At 58.6% G+C, this 13,277-nt stretch overlaps 1 protein-coding gene across 2 annotated transcripts in view; it reads left to right on the top strand.

Annotated features, from left to right (window-relative positions):
• The window catches only part of RBM19 (RNA binding motif protein 19), a 133,093-nt gene that overhangs the window by 108,375 nt on the left and 11,441 nt on the right, over positions 1-13,277 (top strand). Inside the window, exons 24-25 of one of the 2 annotated variants that reach the window (XM_058281407.2) lie at positions 3,755-3,867; positions 4,546-7,174. In XM_058281407.2, coding sequence (XP_058137390.1) covers positions 3,755-3,834 — 80 coding nt within the window. In that variant the 3' untranslated portion in view covers positions 3,835-3,867; positions 4,546-7,174. Of the gene's footprint in view, positions 1-3,754; positions 3,868-4,545; positions 7,175-13,277 lie in introns of those variants that run through there. The other variant, XM_058281408.2, reaches the window with a different exon arrangement.

The raw sequence follows: 13,277 nt of genomic DNA, 5'->3' as shown, positions 1-13,277 counted from the left end.
TCTTGTCTTTTTTTTTTTTTTTAAGATTTATTTATTTCTCTCTCCCAGTTGTCTGCTCTTTCTGTCCATTCACTCTGTATTCTTCTGTGTCCATTGGCATTCTTTGTCAGTGGCACCGGGAATCTGTGTTTCTTTTTGTTGAGTCATCTTGCTGCATCAGCTCTCCGTGTGTGCGGCGCTGCTCCTGGGTGGGCTGCGCTTTTTTCACGCAGGGTGGCTCTCTTTACAGGGCGCACCCCTTGTGCGCAGGGCACCCCTATGCAGGGGACACCCCTGCATGGCGCAGCGTTCCTTGCACGCAGCAGCACTGCACGTGCCAGGGCCGCTCTTTCCTACGGCTGTGTCGACAGCCCGCAGCCCTGTACTGGGAACTGGGGCCACGGGATGTGTGTGTCCTGCTCCACGGCAGGGAGCTCGTGGACAGACCGAGGCGATGAGTGCTGCCCATGAGCCCGCTGAGGGCAGGCTGGCTCTTCCCAAAGGCCCTTTGGTACCTCCCAAATGGGCCACTGCCTGCACTGGCCACCTAGAAGTAACCACTTTAAAAAGGTGCACCTGTGGGTGGAGAGTCACCTGCTGCAGTAGGAGCCGGGCGAGCGGGGTCTGGAGAGCCCTGCGACTGCCACGTGGATGTGCAGAGCCCTCACACAAGCCGTTGCCTGGCGCGTTGCTCCTGAAGTCCCGGAGGTGGCAGTGGCTGCAGGGAGGTGACACGACTCACCGAGGTCACACCACCAGTCAGAGCCAGGGCCGGGATGGAACCCCAACCTGGAGAGCTCCGGAAGGTCCAAGCTTGGGGCTCCCACCCTTCCTCTTTGATTGCTTATCAAACAAGTGATCGGAACGAGGGAGAGGGCATTCCAAGGAAAGGGGCTCCCCACAAGGAGGGACGGAGTCGGGTGGCATTCCAGCCGAGGACCGGGTCGGGCGGAACCACGGGGGTGGAAGTGGCTCACGGGTCTTTCGGGCAGGTTGGTCCCGCCTCCGAGCAGGTGCCCCGTGTCAGAGGGTGGCAGATGCCAGGGCCATCCTCCCAGAGCAGCCAGTCAGGTGGCGTGGAGAGGGCCGCGCTGGGAGTCAAATGGATCCCTCAGGGCAGGCCTCGGTGTAAGGTGAGACCCCCCCCGGGAAGAGCCTTCCAGACAGGGCACGGCCGGTGCACAGGCCCTGAGGTGGGAGCTGTGGGTGTCGGGGGGGTGATAGGACACTTCAGGGAGGCGGCCTTTCCCCAGGTGGGTGGCGCCGTTGCAGGGCCCAGGCGAGGAGTGCCAGCTCTGCTTCCGGCCTTCCGGGGTCCTCGGGCTTCTGTTTGGAACAGACCCCGGGAGGGAGCACAGAGGAGGCCAGCGAGAGGGCCAGCGCTGCCCACCGGGCACACGGCGACGGGGCCTTGGGCCAGGGCGCAGCAGCACGGCGGGGGCCGAGGTCGGGTTCCGAGGAGCTGACGCGAAGAGGGGGTACGACCTGGCCCTGGCCAGTTTCTCCAGCCTGGTCAGGACTATGAGAGACAGAATACCCTGCACAGGTCGAGGCGGTAGCTGCCACTGCCTGGCTCCCGCCACCTCTCGGACCCCAGACCCCCCCTCCCCCCCGGTTGTCAGCAGCAGGGGCGGGAGGCGTCGGTGGTGAGCTGCCGGCCCTCTTTTGCTGCCCTTCTGTTTCCCAGCTCCTATTACCTGCCCACAAATTCAATTTCCAGAGGCCATTGTGCACCTCCAGAGCTGGGCGATTATGAAGAAACCAAGAGCATAGGGGGGTGGGGCGCGAGCGGAGGAGCCAGCGTCTGAGCCGCGGGCGCCAGCCCCCGCCCGAGCCCGTCCTGTGCCGCGCTCCCCTTTCATGATTAACAATGATGGAGACAGCTGCCAGGCCTTGAGCACCCCAGGGTGGGTGGCGGGCGGCCTGAGCTGGGGACCGTCAGCACAGCAGCTCCCACACCCTCCTCCCCCGTGTGTGACCCCCCTCCACGCCGTTCATTTGTCCCCTCCTCCTCTGGCGGCTATTTCACGAGCACCCACTAGGTGCCAGGCGGCGGGCTAGGGCAGGGGGCTCGGCAGAGAACGGGGTAGAGGTGCAGGCACGCCGCAGCGCAGGGAAGGAGGCCAAGGGCGGGCCTTGCTGCTAACACTGCAGGAGGGGCGCTCTGGGGGCTGTAGGTGTGGCATCCCCCAGGGAGGGGTGGGGGGGGCAGGGGCTGGGCCAGGGAAGGGCTGACGCGGTGCCACCAGGGCACTTGGCGTTCTCCTTCGCGTGCTGTAAAGCTGTGGACCCTGAGGCCCGGGAGTGACCGGTGTTAGAGGGCTCTCTGTCCTGCTCTGCAGGGGAAATTGGGGGGCAGGGGTGGAGAGGGCGGGGCTGGAGCAGGGAGTCCTGAGAGGGGGTCAGTGTCCCGATCCCCTTTGGAGGAACTAAATGACAGAATAGGCTCAAGGAGGTAAAGTCCTGTGCCCTGGGCCAGCCAGAGGGAACGAGCCTCTCCATGGCTATGCGCGCCTCTGGGGAGACCCCGGAGGAGGACGCGGCCACTGCCAGAGGCCGAGGTCGGGGGTGGCTGTGCCTTCCGCCTGGAAGGCTTCACGGGGTGCTGCCCAAGCCGGGGGAGGAGAGGGGGTGCGGGCAGCCTCTGAACCACCGCCCCTTGCCACCTCCCATTACCTGCGAATGGGGTTGACCGTTAGCGTGGTTGGATCAGCAGAGGGACAGGCCCGTAGCCCAGCACCCCTTCCTGGAGGGTCAGAGGGACCAACGGGCGCCTTCTACCGCCCTCTGCCTCCCTGGCACGTTCCACCAGCGCTGGAGACTTCCGTGAAAGGTCAAGGCTTTGCTGGGAGTTGCGTTTGAACCCCGCCTCTGCCTTCTCCCAGCCAGGTGACCTTAGCCTTACCCTCCCGGAGGGAAAGAGTTAGTGACGATAGAGGATTGGAGCCAAAGCACGAAGTAGGTGCTCAGGAGTGTTTGGGGGCCCAGGAGGCGTGTACTTTGCCGAGCCCACCATGCACACTCGTACCTCCGTGCTCGGGTTCGGGCCATGTCGCCGAACCCCCTTCCTCCTCTCACAGAGAACGCACCTGCCTTCTTCAAAGCCCGTGTTAAACAGCCTGTCCTCGCAAGCCACCCCTGGTGGTTTTTCCCAAGCAGAATTGACCCTCTTCCCCTTTTGGAATCCCTCCGCTCTGCACTATCACCCGGCATTTATTGAACACCTACTGGATGCCAAGCACTCACTTGGGAAACAGGACCCGCGCCAGCTTGTTTCCCCAGGCGCCGCCCGGTGCTCGGCCCGGCCTCCCTGGAGGCTCTCAGGTCCAGCGCCCTGCCCGCTGGAAGCGGGGGTGCAGAGGCCTTCCCCTCGCCCTGAGTGGAACTCCACTCTCTGCGGTGAAAGGCCTGAGAGGGGGCCCAGGCCACGGCCTGGCATGAGCAGGGGCTCCTGGGGCGGGGAGCGCGGGGCGCCCGCGGTGAAGCTGGAGACTAACCCACTCTCCTCTCTGCCCCTCTCCGCTCTCGTGCCGGCTCTTGGCTTCCCCTTTCTCATTCGTCCTTCCACTTCTCCTCTCCTCTCCTCCACCTTCGACTCTCCTCTCTCTTGCCGCTTTCCTCTCCTCCATTCTCTCTCTTCGCCTTGTCTCTGTCCCTCCCCCACCCATTTTGCTCCTCTTTTCCTCTCCCTCCCACTCCCTGTCATTTCTCTCTTCCTGCCTCCCACCCCTCTCGGCTGTTCTTTTCTCCTCTCTTGCCATCTGGGCTCCCACAGAGCCCCCGAAGAAAAAGCAGTCTGTGGTGTTGGACGAGATCCTGGAGCAGCTGGAAGACAGCGAAAACGACAGCGAGTAGCAAACCCTTCAGCTGCGAGCTGGCACCGCGAGGGTACGTGGCTCTGGGGCCCTGGGGACCGGGACAGCCGCGCCGGCTTCTGCGCTCCTCACCCACGTGGCTGGCACGGGGGGCAGTGCGACTCAGGGTGGGGGGCGGCGGCCGGGACGGACAGCAGGCTCCCCACCTTCCTTGGGGCCCAGGTCAGTGAGGACAGATGGCCGCGCTCCTGCCGCACCCAGGGCTCCAGGCGCCTCGCCCGCCGGCACGTCCTGACACTGCGCGGCACCCGGCTCTGTGCAGGGCGGCGGCAGGCCAGGGAGACCAGGGCACGGGGCAGCCACACAGGGAAGCCCCTCGGCGGGGAGCACGAGCACCTGGGAGCCAAGGGAAGCCAGTGGGCACCTGCCCCAAGCAGTTCTTCCATTTGCTCCTCCCAGCAACCCTGAGAGGTGGGCAGGGCGCCCCCTGCCCACGGGTAGGAGAATCAGGGCGCCCCCTGCCCATGGGTAGGACCGTCAGGGCGCAGGGGGACTTGGGGCGTGCTCAAGGTTGCACCCGCTGTCCCGCACCCCGGGAGCAGCATAGCCACAGGGTGAGGGGTGGGCTCTCCGGAGTCAGAATGTCAGCATCAAGGACCTGCCACTCCCACGCTCCAGCCAGGGACTCGGGCGGGTTCCCTGGCCCCCCCGGGCTTCAGTTCCTCCTTGTGAGCTGGCTCCCACCTCACAGGACGTTAGTGAGAATTAAAGGCAGCAGCCGACGAGACGCGCCTCCACCATGACCAGCGAGGAGCCCCTAGCGCTGTGACCCACAGGAAGCCCCCAGTGCCACGGTCCATGAGGAGCCCCCAGCACTGTGGTCCTCGAAAAGTGCCCAGCACCGTGATCCACAAGCACCCAGCACCACGATCGATGAGAAGCCCCTGGCGCCGTGACCCGCGAGCAGCGCCCGGCACAGTGCTGGGCGGGTACGACAGCTTCCACGAGCCCCAGCTCTTGCTCTCACCTCCGGGCTGCTCAGCCGGAATTCCTGCTTACGTCTGCTTGTCTATGGAACCATCCGCAGAACTTGCCCCATGCTTGTCATGCGGGACCGCGAGCCGTGGGGTAGTGACCTGGGGCGTCCTTCAGCCCCACCGACCGTCCCAGGAAGCCTCCGGGCTGCTCGTGAACCTGCATCTGGTGCCAAGCCCGGACCCAGGTCACCGGTCAGGTGAGGCCGTGTCGCCAATGGCTGGTGCTCTCTGCCCATGGCTGGAGCCCTGAGATGCATCGTCGCCTTGTCCCCGGCGAGCGTCCCCCACAGGTTCAAGCTGTGCATGTGCGTGCGTGCGCCTGTGTGTGCAAGTGTGCACAAGTGTGCAGGCACGCACCTCCAGCCGTGAGGTGCAGCCTCCCCCCCGGGCTAGGCCTCTGCAGCGATGGTGAGGGACAAACAGGAGTGGAGTCTGAGCGACCGGGGCCTGAACCCAGCAGAGTGTGGCCCAGCTGCGTGGCCCCAGGCCCACGACACCTGCTCGGAGCCTCAGCTTCTCGTTCTTCCTGAAGCTTGAAGCCCAGGGGCTGCACCCCCAGTGTGAGGCCCGGGGCAGCCTGCGCGGGTGCTCTGGGGAGGAGGTGAAGCCAGGCCGCCGTGGCCCAGCAGGGCACAGCACTGCACACACACGGCCGAGGCGAGGGGGAAGGTTCCAGCCACTCCACTGCTGGATGCACTCAGCCTGCGGGAGCCAGCGGGTTGTCAGGCGAGGTCTTGCAGGGCAGGGGTGAGTGACAGTGGGGCAGTCGCGGGGTGAGGGGCGGGGCGCTCCAGAGACAGGATGCCCAGGCCCCAACTCAGCAGGCCCGGCTCAGAGCCTCGTTCCGCCCCCCACTGCCTGTGTGACCTGCGCAAGGGGCTCGACCCCTCCGTGTCTGTAAAGCAAGTACAAGAAGGTCCAGCTTATGGCGTATTTTTAAGGGTTACATACAGGATCGTGGACAGCAAGCCCTTAGACTGTACCATGCCGGCTAAATCAGCGGTAGTTACCGCCATCATTGGTGTATTCAACAAGAGGAAAGTGCGTGGGCTACACCCAGCGAAGGCCCAGGAAGTCAAAGCCAGGAGCGTAGAGCAGGCCACCAGGGACCCACCTGGAGGCACAGGGCAGGACTGAGACTCACCAGGAAGTGGACAGGAGCTGTGTACCCAGGAAGGCCTCCTGGAGGAGGTGCCGCTCTCCCCAGAGCGGGCCGGCTAGGCACCCAGCTGGCCGTCCCTTTGATTAGTTCACTGGTTATCTCTTGCTCAAAGCCAAGCCCGAGGCCAACTGACGGCGGCTGCTGCAGTGCACAGCTGGGAATCAGGCCGGCCCCTTCGCCGAGCTACCGCGCCACGTCGTTGTGTCTGTTCTTCGCCGTTTCCATCCGGGGCCCACCCGTGCACAGGGCCCCCTTCCCCACGGTGGCAGAATCGTCGCTTCTGAAAGCCTGAGCCCCAGGTCCCAGGTCAGCGCCTTGAGGCGGCTGCACAGACTCGCTCGACTTCAAGAAAGCTCCGGAGCAGCAGCCCTGCCAGCAGCCACGTGGCGGGGTCCCAGGGTGCAAGTGGGGGTTCCAGGCCCTGCCTGGAAGGCCCGGCTCTGCCCTCCCCGGAAACGCGAGTCAGCACCCTCGGTCTGGTTTGCCCGCTGGGGCCGGGGGCCGGGAGGGTCAGCTCAGGTTCCAAGGCAGGGGCACCCACATCCTGTCCCGACGTGGAAGGAGGTGGGCGTGCGGCAAGCAGACAGGTGCCAGGGGCGCCCCCAGCGCCCCCACGTGCCCACCCTGTGCTTGGACCAGGACCTGAGGAGAGCACGCCCTGTCACCCCCACGCGGACCGACGGGAGGGCCTGCCTCCGGCTCGTCACAGCCACGTGTCACCCAGAAGACCGGTGGGCAGCCCCTGCCGCGTGCTTTCCCTCTCCTCTTGCTGCTCTCTCTGCTGTTTCTGTCTTTTGTGGCCGCCCCGCTCCTCGCAGCGCCTGCCCGCGCTCCACGGCGTCGGGAAGAGGATTAGCGCAGGCCGAGCACGCAGGCTCCGGTGAACAGAGCCGAGTCTGGTTTCAACATCTAATTCAATTTGTTCTGCCGAGATTGAAATATGAAATGGTTGCCAGTCAGACGTTCAAAGGCAGCCGGGGCCTGGGACGGGAGAAGGAGCGCCTGCTGAAATGCAAATTTTAATGAAAACGACTTTAACCCTTTGGTGTGCCTTGTGGGGATGGCACGCACCCTTCCGTCCTGCGTGGGTTAGAGCCGGTCCCCGCGTCTCTTTGCCGAGCCACGATGGTAAGGCACGATCGTCCTTTTCAACAGTATTAATAAAGATGAATGGAACACTCGATTCATAATAATTTGTTCACCCATAGTGCTGGCGGTTGAAATAGGCACCTTGCCGTAAACTGCTTTTCCAAAACCTGCCAGGCAGGCCCAGGTGGCCTCGGGCGCTCTGCTGACCCTGCGCCGCCCCTGCGCCGCTCGCCACCATGCGTGTCTCTCGAGCCTGTCGTCTCTGGACAGGGAGCCCAGGAAGGAAGGGTGCGTGCCCGTGCCTGGCGCACAGTGGGTGCTTCGTAACTGAAGATGGCACGAACGGCCCCGTCCTCATCAGAGCGCTGGGAGGGACGTGGAACTTACAGCCTCAGCCAGGTGAGCGACAGCGCCGACGGGACATGGCAGGGGCAGCCTGAGATGAAGCAGAGCCGGGGGGCGGGTGTGCATAAAGAGATTACCGCAGGGAACCGGCCCAGGCCACCGTGGAAATGTGGGAGAGCCGTAGGCAGGCCGGCTGGGAGTGCGGACAGGAGGGTCGAGGTGCCAGCCCCGGGTCAGATGCTGACCACACCCCACTGCCAATGGAGTCTGCCTGGTGGGATCCCGAGTTCTCCGCCTCGTGCTCCCCTGCCTCTCCGGAGCAACTGGGACAGGGCCCCAAGCCTGCGCAGAGCTGCCAGCACCCCTGCCCCTTGCCCGCTGAGGACACGGGGGCAGCCACGGAAGGCCAGCGTGACAGGGACTCAAGGCAGCTGGCACAAGGCTCTCCTCCTTTGGCCCCAATGATGCTTTTTCCCATTGGGTGACTGGCCGTGGAATGACCCATGCTTTTTGTGTTGTTTGTAAATTTCATCAGCGGTGACCAACCCGGGGTGAAAGGCCGGCATCGTGGCCCAGGAGGCTGTGGAGGGTGCCAGGCGTTGCCCTGGCATCTTAGCATTCCAGAGCGTGGGGGCGCCAGGCAGACCATGCACGCAGTGGAGGGCGGACGGCGCCCAGGGACCGAGCCTGGCCATGGAGCCTCAGAGCCCAAGGGGCAGGTTCAGCCTAAAATGCCGTCAGCTGCTTGTTGAGCTGCTGTGTGACAGGCCCTGCCCTGGCCTCAAGGGCCCAACGGTCAGTGTGGGGAGACAGACAGGAAGCAGAGGTTTTCCTCTCTAGCGCCAGCAGAAGTTACTTCTATTCAGGGAATGTCTGGAGGGGGCCCAGGAGGGGCAGAAGCAGGGAGGAGGGGCAGCAGGATCCCACGTCCAGCAGAGACGGGGAGCCAGAGTGGGGGGGGCAGAGAGGCTCAGGCTGCCTGCTGGGGTGAGACCAGACTAATGAGGGGCAAGGACAAGCTGGGGACAAGGACAGAGGCCGCTGTGGTAAAGGGTGGTGGTGGCTTAGACCCGGCGGGCGGCCGTGGAGCAGCTGCGAGCTGGTCGGAGCCCAGACTTATTTTGAAGGTGGTGTCAAGGGGATTTAAAAGTTTGCCTGTGAGACGTGCAATGCCACGGTTAATGCCACGGTTTGGGGTCTAAGCAAAGAAAGAAGGAAGGTAGCTTGCACTGCGATGGGGCGGAGTGCAGGAGGAGCTGGCTCGGGGAAAGCAGGACTTGGGTTTTAAGTGTGTGAAGTTGGAAAGGGCCCTTGTCCCACTGGAGACGATGAGCAGCCAAGCACATGAGTGTCTCCTTCCATTCGAACTGAAGACAGAACGGGAAATCTTTCCTCGTTCAGCCATCTCAGAGGCAGTGTGGGGAACTCACAGCGCTGTGTAGGCAGGGCTGGGAAATCGCAGCTTGCAGTTCTTTTTTTTCTTTCTTTCTTTCTTTCTTTTTTTATTTTTTTATTTTATTTTATTTTTTAATTGATTTTGTAAAAATATTACATTAAAAAAACAATATGAAGTCCCATTCAACCCTACCACCCCCACCCTTCTAGGCGGTTTTCAAGCTCTTTCTGCCAGAGAACTTTCTCCAAACAAAAAGTCTTCTTCAGAACCCCAACGTGGGAAACAAATGTACAACTCTTGTTCAAAGTTAGGGTGGACGGTTGTCCCCCCATCCCCACTTCCATCCTCGCCGCATATCTCAGTTGTTTGAAAACCACTGATCTAGTTTCGCAAAGCATGGAGCATGGACTCGACTCGGTGAGATACTAGCTGGCTTTAGGCGGCCCACAGGCAAACATTTTTAAACTTGTTAATGATTAAGAATGTACTGTGTGTATTCATCAAATCGATGATCTCTGTAAACCTCTCTAAGGAGTAAAAGCGTGGTTATGTGGTAGACAGAAAAATCTGAAGAACATAGATACAATCCAGTAGAAGTAGTGAAGAAGGAATATAAACCGGGTGTCCCCAAACTACGGCCCATGGGCCAAATGAAGTTTGCTGGCCCATCTGTTCTCGCGGGTCTGAGGGCCAGGGAGGGCGGGGTTCACAGAACCCAGAACTCCCAGGCGGTTCTCTCCCGCTCCCCCACGCCCCCCGCACGCCTCCAAGGCCCCTTTCCCCGGTGACCGGCACCTGCTGGTCAGAGCCTGCCCTGCAGTCTTCCAGCTGTGGGGTCCTGAGCAAGCGCCCGCCTTCCCTGCACCCACCGTCCTCTCTTTGACTCAGGAGCAGCGGTGGTACCAAGGGATTGGGGGTGTGAGGGTTGAATGCGTCAGGACACATAAAGGGTCTGAGCCCGCCACGGTGAGCGCCAGCCTTGGTGTGAGAGCACTGCCCCCACCACCTGTGGGCGCTCCAGTTGCCCCAGGAGGCAGGAGTGTCCCCCACGAGGCCGGCCAGGGCCCTTCTGGTCCAGCAGCTAAATAAAAGGGGCCCTGCGATCTAATGAGAGCATCGCCAGGAGCCAGGGCTGCGTCCCCTCCAGCCCCCCTAGTGAACCACATTTCCCCTTAATTGCTGCTTGCACGAAAACAGTCCGCCAGGGCCACAGGCCCCAGCCTCGGGCTCAGGCCAAAAGCACACATTCCAGAAGGCAGCTTCCCCTTCCCTGGGAACAGTCCGGGGCCCTCCCTTTCCCCTGGTCCCCCAAAAGATTCCAGGCAATAACCCCTGCTACCACGTACGTCTGTCTGCGTGTCACCCTGCAGTTTACAGAGGGCTCGCAGTCAGGAGCTGAGTTGAGACGCAGCTGCGTCACCAAGCAGGAGCTGTCCCATTGCACAGGTGAGGAAACTGAGGCTCAGGGAGAGGTGACTGAGCCATGGCTCATATTCCGGGAAGGCTGGCTCCTCTCCCAGGCCTCTGCTCTGGCCCCAGAACTGCAAAGACCATCCTTTCCTCCCCGCTTGGCCTGGTGGAAGAATGAAAGCCGCGTGCTCAGTGCTGGCCCCAATAAGGCAGGGTGCGTCTCCGTCTGCTTCCCCCGAGGTGCAGCGGCCTGGGGCCCAATAGGTTGGGTGCACACCCCCGAGCCTCCTTCCCCAGTTCATTTTCTTGGGCTCGGTTGCCCAGCCTCACATCAAAAGGACCTCACTGCAGCAGGGGTGAGTTGCAAGCTACAAGACATCTGGGGGACCCGGAAATGCCGACCAACTTCTCCACCTGGTCCTCAACCACACAGCAGCCCGCTCCAAGCCAGGGGCCCGCTGGCCTTGCAGGGAGACTGCGCGGCGTTTAGAGTGCACAGCTGCTGTGACAGACCCGCAACGGCAGGGGCTTCGGTAAGGCGCAGGTCGATGGCTCTCGGGTATTTGGAGTAGAAGCAGGCCTGGGCTGGCGTTGCTCTGCCACCCTCCACTGTCTTGTCAGCTACACCCCTGCCAGCAAGAGGGGGACGCAAAGGGGAGGGCCGTGCCTGCCCTGGCGCTCCTGTGAGGCTGTGGGCCCCTCAAACAGGGCAGGGGAGCAAACGTTGGGAAGAGCTGACAGCCTTTGCCACCGGTGTGGTCGGTCTACCTGGGGCCTTCCCAGGGCATTTTCAAGGTCAACTTGACTGCCCTTGAGCTGACCTTAGAAACTGACCCCACATAAGCTGCAGCGCTGTTAGAAAAGTCACAGCGGTGGTGCTTCCCTCCAGCTTTTGGTTTTTGTGGTAAAATATACTTAACATAAAAATCATTTTTAGTGGACAATTCTGTGACATTAAGCACCTTGATAATATTTTGTAACTCACCACTATTTCCAGACTACTTCCATCATCCCAAACCAGAACTCAGAGCCACCCAGCAATAATTCCCCATCCTCTTGTGCCACCACCCCTGTTACCACAGTTCTGCTTTCTGTCCCCATGAATTTGCTTATTCTAAGTATTTCTCCCATAAGAGAAATCACACCGTGTTTGCCCTTTGGTGTCTGCCTTGTTTCACCCAACACGGCGCCGTCTAGGTTCACCCATGTTGTCGCATGGATCCAAACCCCATCCTTTTCCTGGCTCAATAGTATTCCATCGCGTGTACTTGCCACATTTTGTTCACCCATTCACGGTGGACCCTGGGGTTGCTTCCACCTCTTGGCTGTCATGAAGGCTGCTGCGACAAGCACTGGTAGGCAAGTGTCTGTGAGTCCCTACTCTGCAGTCTTCTGGGTATACACTCGGAAGTGGAATCGTCAGCTCCTATGGTAATTCTATGTTTAATTTTCTGAGGAACTGCCAAATTGCTTTCCACAGGGGCTGCACCATTTTACACTCCACCAGCAATGCGCAAGGGGGGCTGTCTCCCTGCCTCCTCCCCAGCACTTCCTATTTCGTTTTTTAATGATAGCCTTCATAAAGGGTGTGAAGTGGCATCTCACTGTCTTTAATTTGCATTCTGATGGCTAGTGCTGTTGAACATTTTTTTATATGCTTATTGGCCATTTGAATATCATCCTCAGAGAAATGTCTGTTCAGATCCTGGGCCCATTTTTTAATTGGGTCGTTTCTCTTTTTTGTTGTTGAGTTGTAGGAGTTCTTTATATATGTGGGATATTAAACCCTTTTCAGGTATATATAGTTTCCAAATACTTTCATTCTGTAAGTTTTCTTTTCACTTTCTTGATAGTTGATAGTGTCCTTTGAGGCCCCAAATTTTTAATTTTTATGAAGTCCATCTTATCTGTTTTTCCTTTTGTTGCTTGTGCTTTTGATATAAAACCTTAAAATCCATTGCCTACTACAAGGTTCTAAAGATATTCCCCTTGTAAGAGTTTTACAATATTAACTCTTATATTTAGGTCATGTATCCATTTTGAATTAATTTTTATATTCAGTGAGAGGGAGGGATCCACATTCTTTTGAATATGGATTTTCTGTTTTCCCAGCACCATTTGTTGAAGAAACTGTTCTTTCCCATTGAATGAACTTGGCATCCTTGTCAAAATTTTTAAATCTCTGGACTCTTAATTCTGTTCCACTGGTCTGTGTGCCAATACCACACTGTTTTAATTACTATAGCTTCATAATAAGTTTTGCAATCAGGAATGTGAGTCCTCCAGCTTTGTTCTTTTTGGGGATTGCTTTGCTATTCAGGGTGCTTTACAATTCTGTATGAATTTTTGATCAGCTGTTCTATTTCTGCAAAGAAAGTTTGCCGGAATTTTCATAGTTATTGAAATGAATTTGTAGATCATTTTAGGCAGTACTAACATTTAACGAAGTATTAATTTTCCAATCCATGAACACAGGATGTCTTTCCATTTATTTAGGTCTTCTTTAATTTCTTTCAACATTTTTTGTAGTTTTCAATGTAAAATTCTTTCACCTCCTTGGTTAAATTTATCCCCAGGTATTTTATTCTTTTAGATGCTATTATAAATGGAATTGTTTACTTAATTTTCTTTTCAGATTGTTTTTTCCTGGTGTATAGAAACCCAGCTGAGTTCTGCATGTTTATCTTGTCTCCCGCAACTTTCCTGAATTTATTAGTTCTGGTAGCTTTTGTGTGGATTCATTAGAATTTTCTCTAAATATAGAATCATGTCATCTGCACATAGGGATGATCTGACTTCTTCCTTTCCAGTTCAGATGCCTTTTATGTCTTTCTCTTGCCTGGTTGCTCTGGCTAGAGTTTTCAGGCAATGCTAACTAACAGTGGCGACAGCAGGCGTCTTTGTCTTGTTCCTAATCTTAGGGGAAGAGCTTTGAGTCTTTCACCACTGAGGATGCTATTTCCTGTGGGTTTTTTCATAAACACCCTTGATCATGTTGAGAAAGTCCCCTTCTTTTTCTAGGTTTTTTAGTGTTTTTATCATGA

Source organism: Dasypus novemcinctus, chromosome 19 (genome assembly GCF_030445035.2).
Source record: "Dasypus novemcinctus isolate mDasNov1 chromosome 19, mDasNov1.1.hap2, whole genome shotgun sequence".
Lineage (NCBI taxonomy): Eukaryota > Metazoa > Chordata > Mammalia > Cingulata > Dasypodidae > Dasypus > Dasypus novemcinctus.
The sequence above is the reverse complement of the archived record's forward strand: the minus strand, read 5'-3'. Positions and strand labels throughout refer to the sequence as shown.